General features: G+C 42.0%; 1 protein-coding gene across 4 annotated transcripts; it reads left to right on the top strand.

The window, feature by feature from the left end:
* Positions 1-73: 73 nt before the first annotated feature.
* HCLS1 (hematopoietic cell-specific Lyn substrate 1) lies at positions 74-27,993 on the top strand. Of its 4 annotated transcripts, none has more exons than XM_076001874.1 (14): positions 76-193; positions 2,697-2,780; positions 3,358-3,431; positions 13,372-13,501; positions 14,617-14,727; positions 16,953-17,007; positions 23,537-23,647; positions 24,378-24,433; positions 25,037-25,106; positions 25,699-25,910; positions 26,274-26,378; positions 26,869-27,076; positions 27,164-27,294; positions 27,397-27,993. In XM_076001874.1, exons 2-14 carry the CDS (start codon positions 2,697-2,699, stop codon positions 27,745-27,747), a joined length of 1,698 nt encoding a protein of 565 aa, XP_075857989.1. In that variant the 5' UTR covers positions 76-193; the 3' UTR covers positions 27,748-27,993. The 4 variants fall into 4 exon arrangements, with proteins under 4 accessions (XP_075857993.1, XP_075857989.1, XP_075858012.1 ...); XM_012780528.3 differs by having other exon boundaries at positions 79-193; positions 27,229-27,294; positions 27,397-27,641; XM_076001878.1 differs by lacking the exon at positions 23,537-23,647 and having other exon boundaries at positions 74-193.

Here is a 27,993-nt window from a genome sequence, read left to right as displayed (position 1 = left end):
TAAAGCAGAAGGAACTGACTCAAACTTCAGGAAGTAGCTCTGAGGACAGGGTGGCAGGAAATGACAGAAAACCTGAATACGGAACTGAAGCAGCCGCTCAAGAGTTTTTTTGCTCTGAAGTGGCAGTCAGAGAGGGAGCCGGGCGTGGACGTGAGGAGCAGGGAGCTTAGAGCAGACGCTCACACCAGTGGAGGTAGGTACTCGGAGTGGCGGGAGAGTTGGGAAGCATGGGGCAAGAGTTGAAGAGGAACCTACCTGGCTCTTAGTCCTTGGTGAGGGGCAAGGCCACCACTGGCAGGCTTTTAACCTTTTATGGCTAGAAGGCCGGTGTAAGTGGTTGTGGAGAATGATGATCTGAGCAATGGAAACAGAGGGGAGAGGCTTGTGCCCAAGGAACATGGCTCAGCAGCCACCTAGGACCCCAGCCCAAGTGAAGTGTTGCCTGGTTACTGCTGATCACCTGCAACCCACTCTAAGGCCTGTTGCTCCTAGGCACTGAGTTAGGAAGAGAACCACAGCAGATGAAGACAAAGTCTGCCCTTGAAAAGCATATGGTCTAGCAGGGAGACAAAACCCACACAGGACATCTTGTAACAGATCAGGAAGTAGTCGCTGATGCACACTAGTGCTGACAGCCCAGTACTAATGGAGGCCAAAAAGGCTTGATTGTTCAGCTGGGGCTAGTTTCTGTGGTTGTAGGATCACAGAATCCCAGGATGTCAGAAATGGAGGGGACTTTATAGATTAGCTAGGTTTCTCCCTTTCATTTATTTGACACTGGGGAAATCAGAGGTGATCAATGATTTGCCAAATTATGCAAGTTAATATTTGTGAATTGCCTAGCCTGGTACCTGGCCAACGAGGACACACTCTGTGTTGATTCCTTTACCCTGGTCCCACAGAGGCTTAGTCCCAGAGCTGGAGTGGCCACCAGGTCCTCTGACTCCCAGTCCGTGAACTTTACTGGTGCGGTAAGTCAGCGTCACGACGAGGCCCTTGATCATGCCTGATAGCCCAGGATCCTCACAGATTATTGTCTGGCCCCCACTCTAGGTAGAACCTCTCGCCTTGCCGATTTCTGGGAAGTCAGGGATATCAAATTGTCTCTGTTTCAGAAACTCTTCATTTCAAAAATGAGTGAAGGTGGGAGGTTTGTGGGAGAGTCTGGCTGAGGCCTTGGAGGATCAGCAGGAAAGAGGATGGGACTATCAGGTCTCATTGCTTCCTTATTGCTCAGGACTATTTCAGAAACTTCTCCTTTCCAGTTTTCCGTGTGAAGTCCTTTTGCTGCAGAGCAGCCCAGGAGCCAGGGCATGAGAAACAGAGGGTTGTAAGGGTGCAGGACCGCAGGTCTTGTGTAGCTGCCCCCACACGAGCGGGCATCAGGGAAGGCAGAGCTGCTCGCAGCAGGGGCTCCTCTCACAGTTAGGCTGACTCAGCGTCCCCTCAGCATCTCTTTAGCCAGGCTACCCCAAATTTCCCCTGGGCTGGTATACAAGGGGTTGTTCAAAGAGCATGGAGAAGGATGGGGTTTTCAAGTGGACACAGAAAACTGGAGACTCCGACAGCCCAGGTGGAGAGACAGGGCAGCCCTGGCAGAGGTTGTAAAAGGGTCTCCTTTGGCAGTTGATGGAGCGCTTGGAAGAAGGTCTCCAGGGGGACGAGGTGTCTGAAGAGGCAAAGGTTGCAGGGATGTTGCCAGCCAGCAAGTGGTGCCAGGGACAAGAAGTCTCAGTGGTGACCAGAGCAGATGAGCATTGTCTGCTGTCACCTCTTCACACCAAGATCCAGGATCCCAGAGCTGCAGAGCGACTGCGCGGCTCTCCCTACGCGCTGTTGGCAAGGCCGCCCGGAGCAGTGGAGACGCCCCAGAGGAACAGCAGTTTGGCATCCCTCCAAACCGGTGTTCTCTATGTTTCTTTAACATTTATTTAGTTGATAAAAAGTAAATACCTCTTATATTCAAAAAAGGGCTATATTAGATGCTATTTTTGAACCATTAATCTTCTTTAGAAATATAATTGAACTGTTTTTAAAAATTGAGTAATAAATAACTTGTTCCCAGAAAATAATACTTCTCCATGCGCATTTCAGTGTAGGGATTTCAGCTGACTGTCCCTACTGATCTCACACAGCTGCGCAGTGACTGGTCTTAAAGTGGAGATGGCACAGAACTTGCACGGAGGGTTGGAAAAATCCCCAATACAGTTAAGCAGGTTGTAGGGATGAGTGTAGATGTTCACTCTGTCAGGAGCTGGGCCAGTTTATACTTTGACAGCTACGAAAGCAGTCATGTGTTAGAATCTGAGTGAAAGGATGCCGTAATTTTAGGGATATTGTAACACCCTTCAATCATTACTACTTCAAACCACTGCCTGGCGGGCCTCTGGACACAAGTGAACAATCTGGCTTATTTAGTGTTACCTACACCCACGCTGACTTCTTTCCAGACCCAGGTGGGCCCAGGTCTCATCAGTTTGTCTTGAATAAAGCCCTGTTGACTCTTCCTGCAAGGAGAGGAGCAGGAGAGCTTTCCTAAAACTCTTACTTGCTCTACCTCATCTTCTATAACATTTTCTTCAAAGAAAAAGTGTCAGAAAATATTGGGCTGCTACGTCATTGATTTCAGCATTCTTGGTTTCTCTCCCATCAATTCTTTCCTGTCCTAAATTATTCCCACCCTCTGTCCCCCTCAGATGTGGAAGTCTGTGGTGGGGCATGATGTATCTGTTTCCGTGGAGACCCAGGGTGATGACTGGGACACAGATCCTGACTTTGTGGTAAGTTTGGAAGTAGCTTTGCTTGGACAGTGAAGAGAGGGCAGTGGTGGGGGGAGAGCTTCTGGCCACTCTGTGGCCTTTGAGAAGGGTTGGGACTGAGACAGCCCTCACAGTGGGACTGATTTCTAGGGCAGTTGGCTGTCATGAGTGGGACATATATGACAGCTGGTGTCAAGGATGGAAGGAGACAGGAATGGATGAGTCTGCCAGTGTGATTGACAGGCTATGGCAGGCTGTGCTGAAGGTGAGGAGCAGGTGAACCTGGGTCTCCTTTGGCCTGTGGTCCAGGACTTGGAGCGGACATGTGTAATTTGGGGAAATTGAGAAGTTGTAGGAGACCTGAAGGGAAAAGTGTGAAGGATGTAGAGGAGGAATGGAAGTTTCAGAGCTCACCAGTTTAATTTGTACGTGAGGTCAGGGTCAGGTAAACAGCAGAGCAGTATAAATAAACCTTCTTGTGACTGAAGAAGGCAGTGGATGCAGGGGACATAACGGGCATGTACCCGTCGTGTGGCCCCTCTCAGGGTGGCACATTGCTTGCCACCACTCATTGCTCAGTGCTATCTGTTTTTTGCAGAATGACATCTCTGAGAAGGAGCAACGGTGGGGGGCCAAGACCATCGAGGGCTCTGGACGCACAGAGCACATCAAGTAGGTACCAGAAGGACTGGGGAAAGGGGACGGGTTGTGGAAAGAGCCCAGAGAAAACTGAGAGACTTAGGAGGAGGCAAGAATGGAAAAGGAGAGGGTAGTTCATGTCTATGTATCTTTGTTTTTTCTACAATCTGTCCCTGCGTACCTCTGTGTGTCATTATGTACTTCTATTTCACGTCCCTCCTCTATCCCCTCCCCCACACTATCATTATCTGTATTTTATTTCTAACAACTCTGCTGTTTCTCCAGATGGGTCTGTTGTATCAACTGCCTCCCTTCCTTCAGTAAGGCAGGAGGGATTCAGAGAGGAAGTGGCTCAAATACTGAGGTTTTATCTATTTATTATTATCTATCTATCTATCTATCTAACAATCACCTATTTGTCATCTGCCTCTTCACATAAATGTAAATGTGTGGTTAGAGTGTAGGGTGACTTCAGATAGGTTAAGAAGAATTCAGTAAAATGTCAAGGTGAAGAACTCACAATAAATGCGGAAAAAAAAAACTGATATTATCATCTCCTGTACCTGTCCCAAATGACTTTTTTTTTTTTTTTTTTTTTTTGAGACAGAGTCTCGCTTTGTTGTCCAGGCTAGAGTGAGTGCCGTGGCGTCAGCCTAGCTCACAGCAACCTCAAACTCCTGGGCTCGAGAGATCCTCCTGCCTCAGCCTCCCGAGTAGCTGGGACTACAGGCGTGCGCCACCATGCCCGGCTAATTTTTTTATATACATATCAGTTGGCCAATTAATTTCTTTCTATTTATAGTAGAGACGGGGTCTCGCTCTTGCTCAGGCTGGTTTTGAACGCCTGACCTTGAGCAATCCGCCCGCCTCGGCCTCCCAGACAGCTAGGATTACAGGCGTGAGCCACCGCGCCCGGCCTCCAAATGACTTTTAAAATACAAATTTGTACTTGGCTATTTGACAGAAGTTGGAAGCCATGAACAGTAACATGAAGAAATGTGATGCTTGGAAAATCTGTTGATAAAAACTACTTTGGCAACAAAGTTTAGGGTCTTTAAGATTATAGCCCAATATTCATTTTACCAGGAACGAACAAAACCCTCTGATACTGGAAGAGAAAAGAAATTTATAGACATGTCTAATTATGTCTGTGAGATTTATCATATATTTGGATTGAGAGATACCCTCCTCTTTTCCATGGAATATGGAAAAGAGGGTCATCTAACCAGGACGGCCAGCTTTGGATAGTATCAGAATATCAAATATTAGTAGCTAGGCAGACACACTAACTAGTATAACAAGAGCAAAAATCAATAACTACAAACAAAATGGCAAGATTAATACAGTTTTAAGATGCATTTTTTTTGAGACAGAGTCTCGCTTTGTTGCCCAGGCTAGAGTGAGTGCCGTGGCATCAGCCTAGCTCACAGCAACCTCAAACTCCTGGGCTCAGGCGATCCTTCTGCCTCAGCCTCCCAAGTAGCTGGGACTACAGGCATGCGCCACCATGCCCGCCTAATTTTTTCTATATATTTTTAGTTGGTCAATTAATTTCTTTCTATTTTTAGTAGAGACAGGGTCTCGCCGTTGCTCAGGCTGGTTTCGAACTCCTGACCTTGAGCGATCCTCCTGCCTCAGTCTCCCAGAGTGCTAGGTTTAAGATGCATTTTAACTTTTTCTTCACACTCTGACAGCAGCGTTTTTAAGAAGTGTCAGTGGATGACCACATTGCACAAGCAACATACGATAAAAACCTGACAGATGTTTGTACAATTGGCTAATTAGATAATACACTCAATTAGACAATACACTGTTATCTAATTAGACATAAATGGTTTGAATCAAGCAGCTATAATGAATATTGTTCTTTAACAAACCATACAATTCTTGAAGCAGAGAGACAAAAAGAATGAAACAGGGTCATTCAAAAGCTTCTTTGATGCTCTTCTGTGGGCTCATGGATACCGCCTGTCCCCCACTCCACCCCCAAAATGTATCAAGACTCTTTTTCTTTTCTGAGTAAAGGCCGCTCGGCCCCAGTGTCCTGGGAACTGTTCAGATGAGGATACACACTCTCTTGGCACCTCTCCTCTCCCAGTGCCTGTCTCATGTGTAGGAGGTAGGAGTAGAATGTTTTAAGGATGATTCCTAAATTCCTGCCATGATCTTATGAAAAGGGCTTGAGTTAGGATATCAGATAGGTTTAGATTCAATTCCCAACTCTGCCACTATTACAAATATGAACTTGAACACACAACTGCTTTGACTCTCAGCTTATTTATCAAATGGGGATAATAACAGCTACCCTGCAGAGAGATGGTTAGAAGTCAATGGGATAGTGTCTGTCAGTGTCTTGTGCAGTACTTTGTACTTCTTAGCAGCTCAATGGTGTTATTTCTCTTTCCTGTTAGTATAGATTAGTTTAATCAGATTTCCTTTCGAAAACCTAACATAAACATGTAAGCGGATAACAGCCTTTCTTCTTCCCAAGTGGTGTTCACCTGGACTGCTCCAGTATATATTAATAGATGACTCTCACTGTTGCCCCCGGGAGTCCGACAACTGGGGACCCTGCATATTTCCTTGTTAACCTAACTGAATCCATACAGGATAGAACGGATGGTGGAGATATTTACACAAAAGCTCACTCACCTCCCATTTACCTAAGCTACCAAGGTATAAAAGCCTGGTCACTGCCTGTAACAGGCCAGGTGACCTTGGACAGGACACTTTTCCTCTCTGATTCTCAGTTTTTCCACCTGGATCAAAACGACCTCTAGAGACCTTCCAGCAGTAAGTCTCCAACATTTAGTGATTTTCTCTGGCTAGTGTGGGCTCAGCTAATCTTTAAGGTCAGGTGGGAAGCACCAAGGTCCCTGGAAAGGAGAGGAGAACAGTAGCTGCAGAGCTGAGATGACTCAAAGCAGGAAAGGGAAGTGGTTGTAGTTCTCATAAATCTCACTACCTTCCCCCACACCATCATGTCTTTATTTAGGTCTGTCTTAAGTAAATTTAGTTTGAGAAGTGAACTGGTAATTCAGTGAGTAGCTCAAATGCTCCTATGCACCCCTCATCTATTCTGTAAAGGAATTGTCTGGTTTCCTGGGCTATTGCCCTTCCCTTCACCTTCCTCTCCCTGCTCTTGCTCATTCATTCTCTTTGGTGTATTTTCCCTTGACCAGGTGTGAATTGTTATGGCTCTATGACAGTACTTCTTAAACTACCTATGGGAAAGGAACAGGGATTTTTTAAAAAATCTGTTTATTTATTTTCAAATCTGTCATCGACTGATACTTTTGTAAAATAAAGTAAAATTGAATTGTTAGAAAAACAAATGGAAAAAATGACAGAAAATACAAACACAATTTTTATTTTTAGATTCAACAGATATAAAATCACTATGTCAAATGGCTATAAAAGTTTCTTTTTTTTTTTTTTTTGAGACAGAGTCTCACTCTGTTGCCCTGGCTAGAGTGCTGTGGTGTCAGCCTAGCTCACAGAAACCTCCAACTCCTGGGCTCAGGCAATCCTCCTGCCTCAGCCTCCCAAGCAGCTGGGACTACAGGCATGCGCCACAATGCCTGGCTAATTTTTCTCTATATATTTTTAGTTGGCCAATTAATTTCTTTCTATTTTTTTAGTAGAGACGGGGTCTCACTCTTGCTCAGGCTGGTTTTGAACTCCTGACCTTGAGCGATCCGCCTGCCTCGGCCTCCCAGAGTGCTAAGATTACAGGCGTGAGCCACCGCACCAGGCCTATGAAAGTTTCTGAACACATTCTCTCAATTTTTGTTATTTCCTTGTGGAACAGAAACAGTTCAGCTTGTGGATCACACATCGAATGGCGCTGCTCTAGAATAGGCTCTCGGTACTTCCTAAAACCCGTCTGGCCTTTAGGTTAGATCCTTCCTGAGATTAACATAGGGTACCTGCCTCAGTGGTTCTGTCCACTTTCTTGTGCCCTGACATTTTATACCAAGTGGAAATGAAGAATGGCGCAGTGCCAAGAGTATTGAAATAGGATTCTGGAGCCCTACGAGTTTGTCCCAGCTCTCCTATAAAAGCACTCACAGTGCTGAAGAGGATTATTTCACCACTCTATGGAGAGGATTATTTCACCACTCTGCTCCTATTACTTACTGGTGACTGGAGATAATATAGTACCAGCCCTGTTTAATGGGGTGGAGTGCCCTGGAGCTGTGAGGAGAGCCACGGCTATAACATAAGAATGTGAGGAGAGCTGTGGAGAGCCACGGCTATAACATAAGAATAATGGCCAACATTTAATGAGCTATTACATGTCATGCAAAACACTCAGTGCTTTATCAAAATAACCCTGTATCATAGATGATGTTATCATCCTGATTCCACAGAAAAGTGAACAGATGTATGGATACTTAGCGAGTTGCCCAAGGATATGCAAATACAGGTTGAGCATCTCTCATCCAAAGGTCTAAAATCTCAAATGCTCCAAAATCTGAAACCTTTTGAGTGCTGACATGATGGCACAGGTAGAAAATTTCACACCTGACCTCATGTCACAGTCGAAATGCAGGTACATAACAAACAGTTTATTCAGCATTCCCAAGGGAAGAATGAAATTACCTTTATGCCATGTGTTTAAGGTGTATAGGAAACATAGATACATTTTCTGTTTAGACTTGTGTCATATCCCCAAGACATTTCATTACATATATGCAAATATTCCAAAATCAGATATCTGAAACACTTCTGGTCCCACACATTTTGGATAAGGGATACTCAACTAGTAGTCATTCAAATTCAGCTCAGTCTGACTCTTTGGGCTACATCATATTATTTTTGTCTAATAAACATAATGCTGTCATGGCCAGAATTCTCTTGTTGAGATGGAATGCAAATTTCCATGAGCTAAGCAATTGCCTTTCCTAAGGCTCCTGTTCTGTTTAGAATGACGAAGTACCTTACAGGTTGGCCTTAATTGTGTACTACACTAATGTTCCTAAGCATGAACCTCTTTAGCAGTTCCCAAAGTCTGTCTTTCATTTAATGTTTTCTTTACTTTCTTATTTTCAAAAATCAACTTTATTGATGTATGACCATAAGCAAATAGTTCAAGGAGTTTTGACAATATGTGTGTAACCACCCACACAATCAAGGTACAGAGTATTTCATTACCACAGAAAGATACCTTAGGCCTCTTTGCAGTCAATACTCCCCATCCCCACATCTGGCCAGATGTAAACACTGATCTGCTAATTGTCACCATAGATTAGTTTTGCCTGCCCTAGAATTTCATGTAAATGAAATAATATAAAATGTACTCTTTTGTATTTGTCTTCTTTCACTCAACATAATGTTTCTGAGATTTATCCATAGTGTTGTGTCAGTCTTTTGTTGTTCTTTTTTACTGTCAAGTAGTGTCCCATTGTATGAATATGCCACAATTTGGTTTATCACCAATGAACATTTGGGTGATTGACAACTTGGGTCTATTATAAATAAAGCTGCCACAACATTTGGGTACAAATCTTTTTGTTGACATATATTTTTATTCCTCTTCTGGGCTGGGCATAGTGGCTCATGCCTATAATACCAGCACTTTGGGAGGCTAAGGTGGGGAGGATTGCTTGAGGCCAGGAGTTTAAGACCAGCCTGGGCAACATAGTGAGACTCCAATCTCAAAAAATTTAAAAAAATTAGCTGGGTGGGTGATGTGTGCCTATAGTCCTAGCTGCTCAGGGGGCTGAGGTGGGAGGATCTCTTGACCCCAGGAGTTTGAGGTTACAGAGAGTTACGATTGCATCACTGCCTGTGTGACACAGTGTGATCCTGTCTCTAAAAATAAAAGAAAAGAAAATAGCTAGAAGTAGAATTGCTGAGTCATATAATAAGCATATGTTTAACTTTTTGAGAGACTGTCAAATTGTTTTACAAAAAGAATTTACCTTTTATCATTCCTACCAGCAATGTTGCTCCACATTCTTGTCAATGCTTGGTATTTTTAATTTTAACCACTTTTGTAGGTATGTGCTAATTTTAATTTCTGTTTCTCTAGTGACTAATTTTATTGAACATCTTTTCAGGTGTCATTTGTGTATATTCATGTACCTTCATTTTGAAGTGTCTGTTAAAATCTTTTTCATATGTTTAAAATGAATTGTTTGTCTTCTTAATAAGTTATTAAAGTTCTTTATAAATTCTGGATACAAATCTTTTGTGAGATATGTGTTTCACAGATACATTCTCCCAGATTGTGACTTGCTTTTTCATTTATTAATGACATCTTTGGAAGAGCAGAAGACTTTAATTCTGATGAAGTCTAATTTATCATAAATTTTTGTGGTTAGTGCTTTATGTGTCTAAGACATTTTTGCTTAGAAAGTTGTGAAGATTTTCTTCACAAGAATTTCTTCACAAAGTCTAATTTATCATAAATTTTTGTGGTTAGTGCTTTATGTGTCTAAGACATTTTGCTTCAAAGTTGTGAAGATTTTCTTCTATGTTTTTGTTTTAAAAGATTTATAGTTTTAACTTTTACATTTAAGTCTACAATCCATTTCCAGTTGACTTTTGTGCACAGTATAAGCTCAAGATTGGCTTTTATTTTTTCCCACATAGATATTTAGTTGTCCAACACCATTAAAGGAGTATCATTTCTCCATTTACTTACCTGGAATCTTTTTTTTTTTTTTTTTTTTTTTTTTGTTAACCAGAACATGTGGATTACCTGGAATCTTTGACCATATATATGTGGGTCTATTTGTGGACTCTATTCTGTTCCATTGATCTATATATCCTGATAACATACCACATTGCATTAATTAGTGTAGCTTTATGATAAGTCGAAAAATCAAGTAGTCCTTAACTTTGCTCTCCTTCTTAAAAAAAGAAACAAAAGCTTTTACTATTCTAGGACATTACATTTCCACTTACATTTTAGATTTGGCTAGTCAATTCCTACAAAAATGCCTGTTGGAATTTTGATTCGAATTGCATTGGATCTATAGATCATTTTGGGGGAGAATTGACATTTTAATAATATTGAGGTTGCCAGTCCATGAACATGGGATATCTCTCTGTTTATTTGGGTCTTCGTTAATTCTTGCAGAAATGTTTTGCTTTGTTCAAATCTTATACAAATTTTGTTAAATTTATCCTAAAATATTTCAAGTTATTTCATGTGAATGCAAGTGGTACTTATTTTTAACTTTCAATTTCCACATGTTCATGGCTAGTATGTAGAAATACAATTAATTTTGCTTTAGGGACCTTGTATCATATGACCTTACTAAACATACTTAATAGTTTTAGTAAGGGTGTGTGTGTGTGAATGCGTGTGTGTGTGTGTACTCTTTAGGATTTTCTACATACATGATCATGTCATCTGTGAATAAAGACTATATAGTCTGAGTAACTCACTTTTGTACTTTTAATTTTGCAATAAAACCCAAAAGATCTGTCCTTTCTCTTGTCTCATCTTTAAGATGCTGGATTTTGTTTGGTTCTCATAAACTGCATTGCTTTAACAATCCAAGTTATTTTAAAACTCAAAGCAGACATTTAAGAGTTAATGTGTCAAAAGTTTCTTAGCTATAACACTTAACAAATTGAATTATAAAATTTTTGGTTTTCTTCTCTATCTCACTATCTTCATATATTAGCATCTTTGTGCCCTCAGAGCCTAACAGTACCTCATATGTAAAAGTTGTTTAATATTTATTGAATGAAGCAATGCTATAATTAAAACTTATTTAGAATGGATCCAGCCCTATCCTAAATGATCTAAGAAGTTCATTTTCTTTGGCCTCAACGTTCTTATTCAAATTATATCATCTATTGGCAGGATCCTCTAACTAGCTTTCCTGTTATTCATTAGGTGGATATGCCTGAATATCATTTTCTAATCCCTTTTAAAAACTTATTTCAACTATAGTATAGTTTGACCCATTTAACAATCATTGTACTCATTAAAATTTTGCAGATTCTTCTCATTTGAAAGTAATGTTTGGCTTCATTTTCTTTATTCTTCATCTAAACACTTCAGTTGGAAAGTACTGGACAGTCATTTACAGGTACTTGGTTCCAGTAGATTTTTTGACACAGACAGTCCTAAAGTGTTGGTGTTGTTGAACTGGCAGCACAGGATCTCTGCTTTCACTGCTGCCAGAGGGTTTAGAGGAGCCATGGGAACAGAGAGTTCTGCCAGCACTCAGCTTAATTTCATCTGATTCATAGCCAGCTTTCTAAAATAAACTGTGGCTAAAGCCTGAGAAGGCTTTTAAAAACCTTTAGTGGAATTATCCTACAAGGCCACCAGATGGATCTATTCTTCCACGAAAGAGGAGAATTTCTGCTGTGAGTTGGCCATTCTACCTGTACCCAACGTGTCTGGTTGTCCTGAGCTAGTGAAGTCCTAATAGCATCACCATCTCGATACCCTACACCTTCGTTGCTTACTGTAGGAAGTCAAATTTCTTATTTAGGGTTCTCTTGCCTAGATGTTTCTAATATATGTGTTCGACTACCAGACCAGACTGTTACTTATTGGTGCTGGTGCTGAGCTATCCCTTCGTGTCCTCAGACCAAACAGGCTGCCAGAGGTGGCTCTCTACCCTCTTAAGTGCTGCGATCACCTTCATGGTAAAGGTGGAAGTGAGTGTGAAGTAAGGAAGAGAATGCCCCCTTTTGGTGGTACTTTCACTTAGGGATAGAAGCGTCCAAATCAAGGTTATTGGAGCCCTAAAGTGTTATAGCAACTAATTATGAGTGAGTTTTATTAGTTTTCATTAGTTATGTGAATTCATAGCATCCACTGCCTGTCTTTCACCAAAGAAGCATGGACCTACTTTCGGGGGTGATTGTTGATAAGTCTCATATGATTTGAGGTGGGTGGTGCAGGGAGAGTTGTCACTTAGGTGTCTCTTAGAAATTTTCAGGCTCCAGGGAGGGGGCAGAGGATATTAATTCTTGACCAAAAAGTATACAAAATACTAGTATATAAATACGTTTCCCCAGTGCTGTTTTCATAAGTATCATTTTTAACCATTTCCTAATATGCAAATGAAAGGTAATAATTCAAATTACCTATTATCCAATTATTTGTCATATAGGTTGTTTCTCCATTCTTGCTATTATACACAATGTTTCAATGAATATCATTAGAGATTAAGCTTTGTCATATTTAAAATTATTTTCTTGGGGTAGATGTCCAGGACTAGAATGTATAGATCCAATGGTATATGAATATTTTTATGCTTCTTGAAAACAGTCCATCACTAATAGAAAGCAGGTCTATTCAGAAAGGAAAATAACTTTCCAGTTATTAGACTATAAATGTCATTGTCCTTCAATATTTAGGAACATGAAAAATGGGGCTAAAGATTAGAAGATCAGGCCGGGCAAGGTGGCTCACGCCTGTAATCCTAGCTCTCTGGGAAGCCGAGGCAGGCGGATTGCTCGAGGTCAGGAGTGTGAAACCAGCCTGAGCAAGAGTGAGACCCCGTCTCTACTATAAATAGAAAGAAATTAATTGGCCAACTAATATATATATAGAAAAAATTGGCCGGGCATGGTGGCGCATGCCTGTAGTCCCAGCTACTTGGAAGGCTGAGGCAGGCGGATCGCTTGAGCCCAGGAGTTTGAGGTTGCTGTGAGCTAGGCTGACACCACGGCACTCACTCTAGCCTGGGCAACAGAGTGAGACTCTGTCTCAAAAAAAAAAAAAAAAAAAAACTGATTAGAAGATCATTTTAGTGTGCAAAATAACAGACTAGAGGAAATATTATACTATTGGCCTATGGAGAGTTTAAATCTGCTCTGGTATGCATGCTAGGCTGATCTCTTACTTCCAGACCTATCATCAGTATATTTTGGGGGCTCAGGTTTTCGATAAAAATAAACAGAGCAAACCTCAAGATTTCCATTTTGGAGGGAAGGTGAGTTTGTTAACCTCCTGTGCTAGATGAGTCTCGGTCATGTGTTTTTTTTCCAGTATTCACCAGCTCAGGAGCAAGGTGTCAGAAGAACATGATGTTCTCAAGAAGAAAGAGCTGGAATCAGGGCCCAAAGCGTCCCATGGCTACGGAGGTCGGTTTGGAGTAGAAAGAGACCGAATGGACAAGGTAAGTCAAAAGAGAGAGATTTTATTAAAAAAAAAAATACAAATTGATCAGCCTGAGCAAGAGTGAGACCTCATCTTTACTAATAACAGAAAGAAATTACTTGGACAGCTAAAAAATATATAGAAAAAATTAGCTGGGCATGGTGGCGCATGCCTGTAGTCCCAACTACTCGGGAGGCTGAGGCAGAAGGATCGCTTGAGCCCAGGAGTTTGAGGTTGCTGTGTGCTAGGCTGACGCCACGGCACTCTAGCCAGGGCAACAGAGTTAAGACTCTGTCTCAAAAAATAAACAAATAAATTAAAGTGCAAATTGATTCATTTATTGGTTTTATGTTTTAAAATTTGTTCCAAAGCATAGTATTCATTTGGGCTCAAAATAGAATGCCCACATATTATTTGTGTCTGTTTTTTCTGATCTCAACACATAAGCTATAAATGGCAGAAAGCAAAAGTCCAGATATTAGAACAGTTGGCCTGTTGCAGCCAGGGAGCACAAGGGGAGAAGGGAAAAATATGTTTTAAAATCATTTGCTGCTTTTCAATTTTTGTGTATTATGTCTGTGTTGCAACTTCTCGTATTATTTTCATTACTCAGTATTTCGTGATCTTTTTGTGTACATATTATAAATTACATATTGTGTAAAAGTTCAGAATTCACTTCCAAACTTTGATGGCCATGCGGGAGCAAAGATCTAGAACAAAAGTATCTGGCTGCTCTAGCAAAATATTTAATCTGGGTTATGTGTCCAGTGAGTACCCTTGGTGTCTCCCTGATACTACCCCTATTTCTGTTTTGCTGTACAACATCCTTGTTTTAGCTCTCTTTATGTTTCTAGTGTAAACACTGCTCTGTCTATGTAGTCTCCATCCTCTGGCTCCCAGCCCATCCTATGTGAGTGTTGGCAATGATGGCTGCCTAATGGTATTTCAAAAGAATCAGGGATGTGCAAAGCTCCAGAAAAAGTCACCTTGCTCTCCCATCACGTATTCCACTGTCAGTGGCTATGGGTCTGACCCGGAATGGAGTTTCTGGTATTCTTACATCCCTTTCCATCTCTGTATTTTTTTCAAGGTCATTGTTATCTTTTCACTCACTCCGTCCTTGATTTTTCTCAGAGTGCTGTGGGCCATGAGTATGTTGCTGAGGTGGAGAAGCACTCTTCTCAGACGGATGCCGCCAAAGGCTTTGGGGGCAGATATGGAGTTCAGAGGGACAGGGCAGACAAGGTAAGTGACAACTCTCCCTGCACCCTCTGCCTCAAATCATGTGAGACTTATCAATACTCACCCCTTATGGGCCAGGCGCAGTGGCTCACGCCTGTAATCCTAGCACTCTGGGAGGCTGAGGCGGGTGGATTGCTCGAGGTCCAGAGTCCAAAACCAGCCTGAGCAAGAGTGAGATTCCGTCTCTACTATAAATAGAAAGAAATTAATTGAGAGTCCAAAACCAGCCTGAGCAAGAGTGAGATTCCGTCTCTACTATAAATAGAAAGAAATTAATTGGCCAACTAATATATATATAGAAAAAATTAGCCGGGCATGGTGGCACATGCCTGTAGTCCCAGCTACTCGGGAGGCTGAGGCAGCAGGATCGCTTGAGCTCAGGAGTTTGAGGTTGCTGTGAGCTAGGCTGACGCCACGGCACTCACTCTAGCCTGGGCAACAAAGTGAGACTCTGTCTCAAAAAAAAAAAAAAAATATATTCACCCCTATGAATACTCATGCTTCTTTGGTGAAGTGGATGCTATGAGGACCCAGCACCATGAGCTCCTTCAGCTAGTTCCTTGGTGCCAATGTTGGCACCCACATGCTGAACTGAAAGGCATTCATTTAAATAAGGCAGAGACTCTCAGACTCTCTGTTTGAATAAGAAATTCCTCAAACTATTGGTTTTTATTTTACCTATATGCATGAAGAGAGAAAAGAGAATTTCAAAGCTTCTCTTTTGCTTAACATCAAAACCTTGTAACTATTCATGCCTTTCAGGAAAACAGAGATGTCAGATTAAATATTATTACTGTGGCAGCAAAAAATCAAGTAAAATAACTTATTAGGATTACAATGTTTTTAGAAGGTAAAGGTTACTTTTCACAAGAGTTAGCATCAATCTTAGAAGTCTTGGTGTTTTTAAAGATCCCTTCATACAAAAATAAAAAGTTGTTTTTAAAAAGCAAAAAAAGGAAAGGATGATTACAGCATCATACAATGAACAGGAGAGTAAGATTGATGACTTGTTGACGTTCTTAGTTGCACACCTTAATAGATCAGACTCTTTGAACTCATTTTTTATGGTGCAGAATGATGCCTCTTCCCCTGAAGCTGCATGTAGAGCGAGGACATCTCCTTCATAGCCAGCTGAGATTTTCTTTTTTTAACCAGCATTGTTAATTAGGCGGGCAGGTGTCCTTAAAGCTAAATTTTAGAATATTAATTGTTTATATTGTAGGGGAAGGGGGAAAGCAAGACTAGGAAAGTTCAAAACATACTGTAAAGGAAAGGAAAAATGCAGAAGGTAAATTCTAAATGCACTCATGGAATGTGGAGCAAGCAATATTTTATAATCAGGATGGAATTTCTGGTGCCATCTTGGCCCCCCTTTGCCTGTCTTTGCTTACTCCCTTACTGTTATGTCTTTTGCTCACAAAGCCACAAACTGAATCACCTAAACAGCGTGTCAAGAAACAATGCATACGAGTTAGCTTTTAAGACACAAAACCCAGACTCGGTTAGAGACCCATAGTTATTGAGCAGATGGACACAAAGCTCCATGGTGATGTTAGGTGTTGGGCCAACATCTTCAGTCCTGGTGTCAGCTAGGATCCAGACCCTCCCAGTTGCTCCCCTCCCACCAAAATCCACATCTTTGTGTTTCTACTGCTGAGTAAGGAAAGAGAAGAGACACAGTATAATCAACTGGGAATAGGATGTTATCTCGTTTTTACATGAACATAGTGCTTTATAGTTTGCAAAGCACTTTTATAGTTATTATTCCTTAGTTCTGCAAGAATTAATTAGGAAGAAAAGCACTAATTTAGTGAGTGACCTGATACAGATACTTTATATACCTTGTCCCCTTTAGTTCTCATAATATCCCAAATGAAGAGGGATCATTTCTCTCACTTTACAGTCGAGGTAGGTAAGGCAGATATGTCTCTCTTCATTTTATGTTTGAAGAGTCTGGGCCTCAGTAATATCAAGGAACATGCCTAAAATACAACAATTGTAAGTAGGGGAGATTGGGTCGGAATCTAGAACTGTGTGTGTCCAGAGCCCACGTTCATTGCTCTGTACACACTGCATCCACCCACACCAGTCTGTTCTACATTATACCTCCATACGCAGCCCCAGGGTGCTATAAACTACCTCTGGGGCAGAGCTGGGAGCAACAGCAAGTCAGGGAAAGGAAATATCATCAGCTCAGACTAATGCATTCTCTCTCCTCCTCTGTGTAGTCAGCAGTCGGTTTTGATTATAAAGGAGAAGTGGAGAAACACACATCTCAGAAAGGTGAGGACCCTGTGCTTCAGCCTCCGCAACCTGACTGGCCACCTCCTCTGCTAAGACTTCATTTTCCAACAGCTGCCATTAGCTCCCTTTAGTCCTGTGACTCAGCTCCCCTCTATTTTATTTACTTTTTAATCCAAGTGTGTAGTTGCTTCTTTCTTTCCCCTTTATTGCTTTCTATGATATTGATCAAGTTTCCTTAAATCCCTCTTTTTCCTCTAATGAATTGAAGATAAAGTACTCTGCTCCTTCTACTCTTTTATTTTAGGAGGTTATCTCTAAGTTTTAGCATACATCTTTGCCTTAAATTTAAAATTAATCACTATCTCTTTTTGAATAATATAGGAAATTTAGACTATTTTAACTACATTCTTTCTACCAACCATATTATTGTTGTTCAGTATATTAGTTCTATCTTGTTCTTAAATCCCACAAAATTAATCATTATTATTACTTAGTAAATGCATATTTAAATTGACCAACATATTTATCAATTTCCTAGATCAGCATTGTTTATTGTATTTCATTGTTTCATCTTTGCTGCTTCTAATTCCTTCTTGCTAAAATATATCCTTTGATAATGCTTTCAGCGAGTCTGTGAAAGAACTCCCAGTCTTTGAACAATGTCTTTATTTTGCATCATTTTTCATTGTTATTATCCCTTCCTCACTTTGAAGGTATTATTTCATTGTCTCTGGCATCTCTCGTGTCAGACTAATTACCATTCCTTTGTAAGTAACAGGTCTCATTTATCTTTTTTTATGATTATTAAAGGTTTCTTTTGGTCTGATATTCTGCAGTATTATTAAGGTGTGTATAAGTATTACATCTATTATTATTCTCCTATATGAAACTTATCACTCCTCTTGAACCTCAGATACAATGTTCATTGTGGAAAGTTCTCACATATTTTCTCTTTGAATTGTGCCTCTCTTCTCTTTCATTCCTTCTTCTTGAACTTGTATTGGATGTGTATTAGACCATCTCATTCTCTTCTTGATGTTTCTTAATTTCTCTTCTCTATTCCTATCTCTTTATCTCCCTGTGCTGCATTCTGGATGATTCCTTTGGATCTATGCTAAGTTCAGTAATTCCCCCTTCGATTATATCAATTACTGTTTAAGCTGTCCGTTACATTTTCAATTTTCTTTCACATATTTTCATTCCTGGAAGTTCCCTTTGGTTCTATTGCAAATCTGCTGATTCTTTTTCTATTAATGTCTTATTGCTTTTATCATGGTTCCCTGCCCCCCTTCTTTAAGCTCTTTAGTTATTTTAAAAATATTTATTTTATTATTTCTTTCATATTTTATATTATTTGCAGCTTTCAGGTGTGCCAGTTCTTCTGTTTGATAAATCTGATTTCCCTTATGGTTATTTATTCCCTTGATGGTTTTTTTTTTTTTTTTTTTTTTTTTGAGACAGAGTCTCGCTTTGTTGCCCAGGCTAGAGTGAGTGCCGTGGCGTCAGCCTAGCTCACAGCAACCTCAAACTCCTGGGCTCGAGTGATCCTTCTGCCTCAGCCTCCCAGGTAGCTGGGACTACAGGCATGCGCCACCATGCCCGGCTAATTTTTTATATATATATCAGTTGGCCAATTAATTTCTTTCTATTTATAGTAGAGACGGGGTCTCGCTCTTGCTCAGGCTGGTTTTGAACTCCTGACCTTGAGCAATCCGCCCGCCTCGGCCTCCCAAGAGCTAGGATTACAGGCGTGAGCCACAGCGCCCGGCCCCCTTGATGGTTTTTAATTTTTGTTTGTAAACTTATTTCACTGGGGAAGAGGGATATTTGTTTTATGGGAGTTTCATGAGCCCTGGGTTTAGTAAGTGCCCCATAGAGAGAAATTTTGTCTTTACTTCTCACTGAGTTCTAGAGGTCAATAAAAATAAACCATTTCTTTTCTTTATGTTTTTTCCTCCACTGAGTTCAACTCTTTCTATTTTTCCTTAAGTTACTTATGATATGTTGTGGTTTTCTTTTCTTTTTTTATTTTTTATTTCATTATGTTTTCTTTTCTTTGGTTTCACTTTTCATTTCTAAGTTGTGAGAAGAAATATGTTGTGCTTTTCAAGGAATGTGTCCATTTTACATATGTTGTCAAATTTAGTGGCATAAATTCATTTATAGTATTCCCTTATTTTTTTTTTTTTTTTTTTTGAGACAGAGTCTCACTTTGTTGCCCAGGCTAGAGTGAGTGCCGTGGCGTCAGCCTGGCTCACAGCAACCTCAATCTCCGGGGCTCAGCGATCCTACTGCCTCAGCCTCCCGAGTAGCTGGGACTACAGGCATGCGCCACCATGCCCGGCTAATTTTTTGTATATATATTTTTAGTTGGTCAATTAATTTATTTCTATTTTTGGTAGAGACAGGGTCTCGCTCAGGCTGGTTTCGAACTCCTGACCTTGAGCAATCCGCCTGCCTCGGCCTCCCAAAGTGCTAGGATTACAGGCGTGAGCCACCACGCCCGGCCCCTTATTTTCTTTTTAACCTCTGTAAGATTTGTGGTGATATGAAATGCCCACTTTCATTTCTGATATTTTCTGTTTGTGTTTTTTTCTCCTTTTAATTGATTATTCTTACTAGAAGTTCATCAAATTTATTATTCTTTTCAAAGAACTAGGTTTTGGCATTGCTAATTTTCTCTATTATTTACCTATTTTTAAAAATGTATTGGTTTCTGATTACTATTTTTTCTCCTACTTAATGTGGGTTAAATTTATTCTTTTCATAGCTTTTATTTTTTGGTAACAATATAGGTGATTTTATTTTCCTGACATAATCTCTATTATCATCTCAAATCATTTGAGATCACCTTCCCATCGCATCATCCCACACCTTTTTTTTTTTAGTATGTGATTCTACCATGGTTTTATTTATTTATTTATTTTTCTCAATAGATTTAGGGGGTACAAGTAGTTTTTGGATACATGGATTAATTGTATAGTGATGAAGTCAGAGCTTTTAGTGGACCCAACATCTGAATAGCATGCATTGCACTCGACAGATAATTTTTTGATCACTTACCCTCCTCCCACCCTCCCCTCTTCTGAGTCTCCAAAGACTGTTATGCCACTCTGTATGACCTTGTATACCCATCATTCAGCTCCCACTTATAAGTAAATACATGCGGTATTTGTTCCTCCATTTCTGAAATACGTAGTATAATGATCTCCAATTCCATCCAAGTTGCTGTAAAAGACATTTTTTCACTCTTTTTTTCTGGTTGAGTAGTATTCCATGGTATATATGTACCACATTTTCTTTGTCCATTCATGGGTTGATGGGCTCTTAGCTGATTCCATATGTTTGCAATTGTGAATTGTGCTGCAATAAACATATAAGTGCATGTGGGGTTTTTTTGATATGATAACTTCTTTTCCTTTGGGTAGATAGCCTGGTTATGGGATTGCAGGATTGAATGGTAGGTCTACTTTTAGTTCTTTTTTTTTTTTTTTTCCAGACAGAGTCTCACTCTGTTGCACAGGCTTGAGTGCCGTAGTGTCAGCCTATCTCACAGCAACCTCAAACTCCTGTGCTCAACTGATCCTTTTGCCTCAGCCTTCTGAGTAGCTGGGACTACAGGCATGTGCCACCATGCCTGGTTAATTTTTTCTATATATATTTTTAGTTGTCTAGCTAATTTCTTTCTATTGTTAGTAGAGATGGGATCTTGTTCTTGCTCAGGCTGGTCTTCAACTTCTGAGCTCAAACAATCCTCCCACCTCAGCCTTCCAGAGTGCTAGTTAGTTGAGGAATCTCCATACTGTCTTCCACAGAGATTATACTAATTTACATTCCACCAACAGTGTATAAGCATTCCCTTTTCACCCTATCCACGCTAACATCTATTGTTTTTTTGACTTTTTTTTTATAATGGCCATTCTGACAGGGGTAAGGTGTTATCTCATTGCAGTTTTAATTTGCATTTCCATGATGATTAGTGATGCTGAACATTTTTTCAGATGTTCGTTGGACATTTGTATAAAAGTAGACACATAGCTCAAAGGCACAGAATAGAGAACCCAGAAATAAAATCATATAGCTATGATCAACTGATTTTCAACAAAGCAGACAAAACATACACTAGGGAAAGGACACACTGTTCAATAAATGGTGCTGGGAAAATTGGGTAGCCAAATGCAGAGTGAAACTGGATCCCTATCTCCCACTATATACAAAAATTAGCACAAAATGGATTAAAGACTTAAGTGTAAGACCTGACACCATAAAAACCCTAGAAGAAAACTTAGGAAAAACTCTTCTTGACATTGGCTTAAGCAAAGAATTTATGACTAAGCCCTCAAAAGCAAATATAATACAATAAAAATAAAAATAAATAAATACGACATAACTAAAAAGATTCTACATAGTAAAAGAAATAATCAACAGAGTGAATTGACAACCTACAGAATGGGAGAAAATATTCTCTCTTATCCCACAAATTATACATCTGACAAAAAACTAATATTCAGAATCTACAAGGAACTCAAACAAATTAGCAAGGAAAAAACCAAATAACCCCATTAAAAAGAGGGCAAAAGACATGAACAGATATTTTTCAGAAGAAGATATAGAAATGGCTAATAAACATTTGAAAAAAAATTTTCTAGCTTCATAAGGTAGAAACTTAGATAATTGACTTTAAGCTTTTTTTTTTCCTATATGGGCACTTACAAAACTACACATTTCTCTCTAAACACTGCTTTTGTTACATTCAATAAATGTCATATATGTTTTAATTTTGATTCAGTTCAAAATATTTTCTCATTTGCTTTGTAATTACTTCTTTGACCCATGGGTTATTTAAAAGTGTGTTATTTACTTTCTGAGTATTGGGGACATTTTCTAGATAATTTTATTGCTGTTGACTTCCAATTTAATTCTATTGTGATCAGAATAAGATCTGTAATATTTCAATCTTTTGAAAGATATTTAGACTTACTGTATGGATCAGCACATGGTCTATTTTGGTGAATGTTCTATGTGCATAAAAAGTATATCCTATAGTGTTTAGGTATAGTGTTCTATAATAGTCAATTAGGTCTTATTAGTTGGTAATGTTATTTGGATCTTCTATAATTTTACTTATTTCTTTTTGTCCAAAATTTCTATCCATGAATGAGAGAAGAGTGTTCAACAATGATTATGGATTTGTCTATTCTTCTTTCTACATCTGTCAGTCTTTGCTTCATGAATTTTGATTCTGTTAATAGGTTTATAGCAGCATATATATTCCTGACGAATGATGAATTATTCTTTTATCTTTGTGTTATGTCTCTCTTGTCTCTTCAATGCATTTTGTTTTGAGGTCACTTTGTGCCATATCCATACTAGCTTGCTTGCCCTTCCTTCCTTCCTTCCTTCCTTCCTTCCTTCCTTCCTTCCTTCCTTCCTTCCTTCCTTCCTTCCTTCCTTCCTTCCTTCCTTCCTTCCTTCCTTCCTTTCTTTCTTTCTTTCTTTCTTTCTTTCTTTCTTTCTTTCTTTCTTTCTTTTCTTGACAGAGTCTTGCTCTATTGTCTGGGCTAGGGTGCAGTGGTGTCATCCTAACTCACTGTAGCCTCCCAACTCCTGGGCTCAAGCAGTCTTCCTGCCTCAACCTCCCAAAGTGCTGGAATTACAGGCATGAGCCACTGCACCCAGACTCCATGCCATCTTTTTATGCTTACTCTTTTCATGATATATATTTTTCTGGATCAGTATTTAAGTTAATTTCTCAAGATAGAATTCCCACATCATATAAGTAGGAAAAAATTGGGTATTTGCATTCCATACTCAGGTGTAGCCTTGGAGTTTCCAAATCTCACAGGTAAATTTTTCCCCTATCAAATGCTAAACAGACTATAAGCTTCCTCACCACTTCCCTGAAGTAGAATTTTTCTAGAACTCCTGTCTAGGAATGGGCAGAGATTAATCTCAAGCTCCCTAGTTCCCCTCCTTGTTCTTATATAGAAATTAGAATCTCAGACGCTAGATCCTTATCACTATTCACTACATTTGGAACTTATTAATATAATACCCTTGGGTTTTCTGTGGTATCAGCTCATAATTACCCTCATACACAGAACTTTGATTCATTTCTTTGTTTCTGGAGCCAGCATTTTTTCCTTCTTTTGAGCTTTACTGTTCATAAAATAAATTGTTATATTTTAGCTGACATTTCTATGTGCCTATATGGAAGTAGAAAAATACATAAGTTTCATATGTATCTGCCTCTTTTTTAAATTTTTCCTGAAAATCTCTCCCCACACTCTCCATACTTCCCCTTCCTTGGAGAAGAAGGGAGAACATTGAAATGATCTTTTCATCTTGGGATAGAAGGGAGGGAGGAAAGGAAGAGGAAAAGAATGAGCAATATTCAATTAAAGGTGACTTAGGATACTGCTTCTCTTTAATTCACCTGTGTTCAAACCCTGCTCTATTCTCCGGCCCCTGACGCCCTGTGCCATTCCTCCTGACCTCTCTTCTCCAGCCACTGCCCTGTGGGCTGGAGGCTGAGGGTGGGCTCTCATGATTAATCCTTCAACCGTAGATTACTCTCGTGGCTTTGGTGGCCGTTACGGGGTTGAGAAGGATAAACAGGACAAAGCAGCTCTGGGATATGACTACAAGGGAGAGACAGAGAAACACGAGTCCCAGAGAGGTGAGTTGGGGCTGGGAAGAGGAAGATCACAAATGTAAGGTATGTGGACAGAGAAGGACGCTGCTTAGCATGCGGGTCTCCTTCTTCCTTTATGGAAGCTTGCCAAGTATCCCAGAATACAGAGGGGCAGATGTGCAGTGCAGGTGGTAGACAGCAAGTGTGTATATGTGTGTGTGTGTGTGTGTGTGTATATGTGTGTGTGTGTATGTATGTGTGGTGGGGGAGGGGAGACCGGGAGAGGTGGAGAGAAAACACAGGATTAAGAGCAGGGCAGGGGAGGGAGGCCAATGAGAAGGGGTCATTGTGGAAGGAATGAAGACAGACAGGCTGGGTGGGCCCTGGAGGGTGGCTTGGCTATGAGTCTTATGAGCCCCTGTGCTTCACAGAGGACAGAGAGGTCTACTGCTTCCCTGGGACACACAGGCATGGCTGGAAGATTCTCCTGAGTTTTTCCTATTTCTTTTTTTACACTTCCCTTTGTCTGTCGCATCTCTTGTTTCACTCTTTCCATCTCTCTCTTCTCCATTCTCTTCCAACTTTTCCTCTCCTCATCCTTTTCCTTTTCTTCCCATCCATGCCTCTCTTTATCCTCTGATTCTCACATTTCCGCCGACACCTCTCTGTTTTCCTCATTTCTGTCTTCTGGTCTTTCTTCTCACTGATCCTTCTCCCCACCCATTCCCAGCATTTTAATCTCCTGTTATGACTCTCAGAACTTTCTGTCCTGCAGATTATGCCAAAGGCTTTGGCGGCCAGTATGGAATTCAGAAGGATCGAGTGGATAAGGTAAAGCACCGAACACTAATGTCCTGAGAAGAGTTCCCTAAGTTTGGGAAATTGCACAGAGAAAAGCAAAAGGCATGGCTAGGAGAAGGAAGGGATAGTGGTTGTGGGCTTCCTGAGTCCGTCCTGATGGTGTCCTGCACTCCCCCTTGACTGCCCTCAGCATCTAACAGGTACATCCTCCAGAGTCTGAGCCTTAACTAAGGAGAGTGGAGAGAGGCAGAGAGAGATGGAGAGAAAGGGAAAGCCCAGGGAAAGGTGATATGAGACTTAAAATTTCATTGATTGTTTGGCATTGCTTAACCCAATCTCAGTCTTTCTTCCTGCTCCATGCCCCTGTCCTCCCCAAGCACTGGCCAGGGTCCCGGCTATACTCTAGGCAACTGGGCTTGGAGACATGAGATTGTAGGTACACTGAGCTTTCAAAAAGGGGAGCTGAGCCCACCAGTTTAGAACTTCTTAACTCTTCTCTCTACCGCAAAAACCCTGTCCAGCTGTTGAGCAGCAGATGGTTGGGGATACTGCCAACAGCAGTCCCAACCCCCAACATTGCCTCAGGTCTCTACTGCCCTGCCCCTCCCCCCACATACCATTCTCCTATTGCAGAGCGCTGCCAGCTTCAGTGAAATGGAGGCCCCGACCACGGCTTATCAGAAGACGACACCCACAGAAGCTGGTGAGTGTCCATGAGTCCCTCTCTCTGTGCTCCTCAACCTCATCTTCATATTCTTTTTCCTCCTCAGATGACCTTCTCCATTCCTTTAGCTACTAAGATTGGCTGAGGTGGACTCAATCTCTACCCTCATATTCCCAGATTACGTCTCCTAGAAAAACCAGGTCGTGAGGATAGAGAGATGGAGTGGCCCTGGGGGAGGAATGGGAGAGGAGGGCTGGGAACCACTTGGAAGGGTGCACAGGGATGGGAGTGTGGGACAAGGGTTGAGGGTCGTGGTGGCTAAAGGCACACAGATTTAAGGAACGTGGACAGGGAAGGATGCTGGTTAGGGGACCAAGGCTTATCATTCCAAAAGGACAAGAGGCTGAGGTTGCACAGCCTGGCCACATGGAAATCTAGGCTTCAGAGCCACCCTATCATCCTCTAATCCCCCTGTTCCTCCATCAGCACCTCTCTACCTTCCCTCCATGAGTTTCCTTCCCATCTTCTCTCCTTCTGGATATTAAACCAATTCCTCTTCTTCCCTCAAGCTCCACCCCTTCCCCAGCCCCCAATCCAAGACAATCCCAATTCTTCTTGCCTGTGTCTACAGCTTCTAGTGGTGCCCGTGGGCTAAAGGCAAAATTTGAGTCCATGGCTGAGGAGAAGAGGAAGCGGGAGGAAGAGGAGAAGGCACAGCAGGTGGCCAGGCGGCAGCAGGAGCGAAAGGCTGTGGTAAAGATGAGCCACGAGGCTCAGCCACCGCCGGTGGTGCCTGTGGAAGAGCCAGAGGTGCCGGCCCCGCTGCCCAAGAAAATCTCCGAGGTGAGTGCCTTGCCCTCCGGGATCCACGGCCAGGATCTCTTGCCAGACAGGACCTAAGAGGTCCAAAGCCCTGGCAGAAAATGAGGCAAAGGCCCCCCCTGTGTTAGGCAGTCTGCTATCTCTGTCTTTAGGAAGGTTTCAGTCTGACTGGAGTTAGGCCTTATATACCTGAAAAAAACCCCCAAATCTACGTAGTACAACAGAAGGCCAGTCACCAGCTGGGACAGCCAGTTATTGCTGCAGGAACTAATCTTGAGGGCTGAGTTCCATGTGAATTGGCAGAGAGCAGGAGAGGGTGTTGCTGGTGAGTGTAAGAGTGAAGATGCAGGTTTGCTAACTTGGGAGATGCTTCATTCCCCACAGGCCTGGCCTCCAGCAGGCAGCCATCCGTCATCAGAGCCCGAGCCTGTGAGAACCATCAGGGAACAACCAATGCCCCCCCTGCCCACAAGGCAGAATCCCCCAGAGGTAAGCAGAGCCCCAAAGATTCTGTGTTCCCACCCCATATCTCCTCGAGTCCTAGGAAGGTGAACTGTATAGAGGGACCAGCCATGCTGGTTTGCCTGGACCTCTCCTGGTCTTAGCACCAAAAGTTCTACATTCTGGGAAATTCTTCAGTCCTGGGTAAACCAGGACCATTGATTATCCTGGCTGTGGTATCTCAACAATGTGCTTCTGCTTCAATGTCTTCCTGGTCTTCTAAGGAACCTGACTTGCCCTCCACTCCTCCCCACCCTGACCTCTTACATTCCCCTCCCACCATATTGAGTGTGTGAGTGTCAAGGATGTTGAGAAACAAGCATGGATGAGACTGTTCCCCAGGGGCTGTAGGCGGAGGCAAGGGTAGAGGGTGGAGGCAGCAGGGTGGTGAAGGGTGGGTCCTAGCAGTTCTCCACTGAGACTCCTTGCGTCCTCCTGGTGAGTGGAGGTCACCCTGCTCCATGCTGTCTCTTCCCAGGACAACGAGGAGCCCCCAGCTCTGCCCCCTAGGACTCTGGAAGGCCTCCAGGTGGAGGAAGAGCCCGTATATGAAGCAGCACCTGATGCTGAGCCTGAGCCTGAGCCTGAGCCTGAGAATGACTATGAGGATGTTGAGGAGATGGACAGGCACGCGCAGGTTGATGACCTAGAAGGGGACTATGAGGATGTGCTCGAGCCTGAGGCTGGTGAGTGGTGGGAGAAGCTGCAGCTCCTGAATTTGGACAGGTCTGCGGGAGGTGGGTAAGAGGAAGAATAATTTCTCCATTGTGCAGCAGGATCTGTCTCTCTTTGCCTTCTCCATGGTGGTGAGACCAAGTTCATATTTCTCGCCATACAGGATCATCAGGCTGCCCGGCTGGGGCCATGGGCATCTCGGCTGTGGCCCTGTATGACTACCAAGGAGGTAGGTTGGAGTGGCCTGAAGGGCCTGGTGACTGGAGAAGGGGACACATGGGGATGCAGGGATTCACACCTGGCCATCCTAACATCTCAACTTCCTCCGCAGAGGGAAGCGACGAGCTTTCCTTTGATCCAGATGACGTCATCACTGACATCGAGATGGTGGACGAGGGCTGGTGGCGGGGGCGTTGCCATGGCCACTTTGGACTCTTCCCTGCAAATTATGTCAAGCTCCTCCAGTGACTGGCCCTCTTTGTCTACTGCAACTGTGACTTCCCATGTCCAAAGTGGCTCTGCCTCCACCCCCTCCCCATTCCTGCCTCAAGTGTCTAACAAGATGTATGGGTTGCCTGAGGCTCTAAAAATGCTTCCCTCTCCCGTTCCATTAGAGGCTTGGGGCAGAGACAGCATGAAGAAGGGGTCTCCTTCCCCTCAGCGTCCTCTCTCCCCTGGATGAGCTCATGGACATGTGTCTTGTGGTCCTTCCTCCTTCCCCATGAATGCCCCCTATCCCCCCCACTCTGCTCTCCAACCTTGTGCTCTCCAGACTTCCCAGTTTGCTCACCTGGGAATGTGTATCTAGATTGCCTGGTTTACCTGGTTATGCTGTTTGCCCACTTTCCTTCCTTGCAGATATATCTCTGAACCTTCTCTCTGCTCAGTTCTAAAATTGGAAATAAAGTGGGACTATGGCTCACCTCTA

The sequence above is a fragment of the Microcebus murinus genome, chromosome 1 (assembly GCF_040939455.1).
Source record: "Microcebus murinus isolate Inina chromosome 1, M.murinus_Inina_mat1.0, whole genome shotgun sequence".
NCBI classification, from domain to species: Eukaryota; Metazoa; Chordata; class Mammalia; order Primates; family Cheirogaleidae; genus Microcebus; species Microcebus murinus.
This window is presented reverse-complemented; position numbering and strand designations above follow the sequence as displayed.

Coding starts and splice junctions, on each gene's coding strand:
- HCLS1 (XM_076001874.1), top strand. CDS start 2,697: ATGTGGAAGTCTGTGGTGGGGCATGATGTATCTGTTTCCGTGGAGACC. Junction 25,911..26,273: donor TGCCCAAGAAAATCTCCGAG/GTGAGTGCCTTG, acceptor CATTCCCCACAG/GCCTGGCCTCCAGCAGGCAG. Junction 26,379..26,868: donor CAAGGCAGAATCCCCCAGAG/GTAAGCAGAGCC, acceptor GTCTCTTCCCAG/GACAACGAGGAGCCCCCAGC.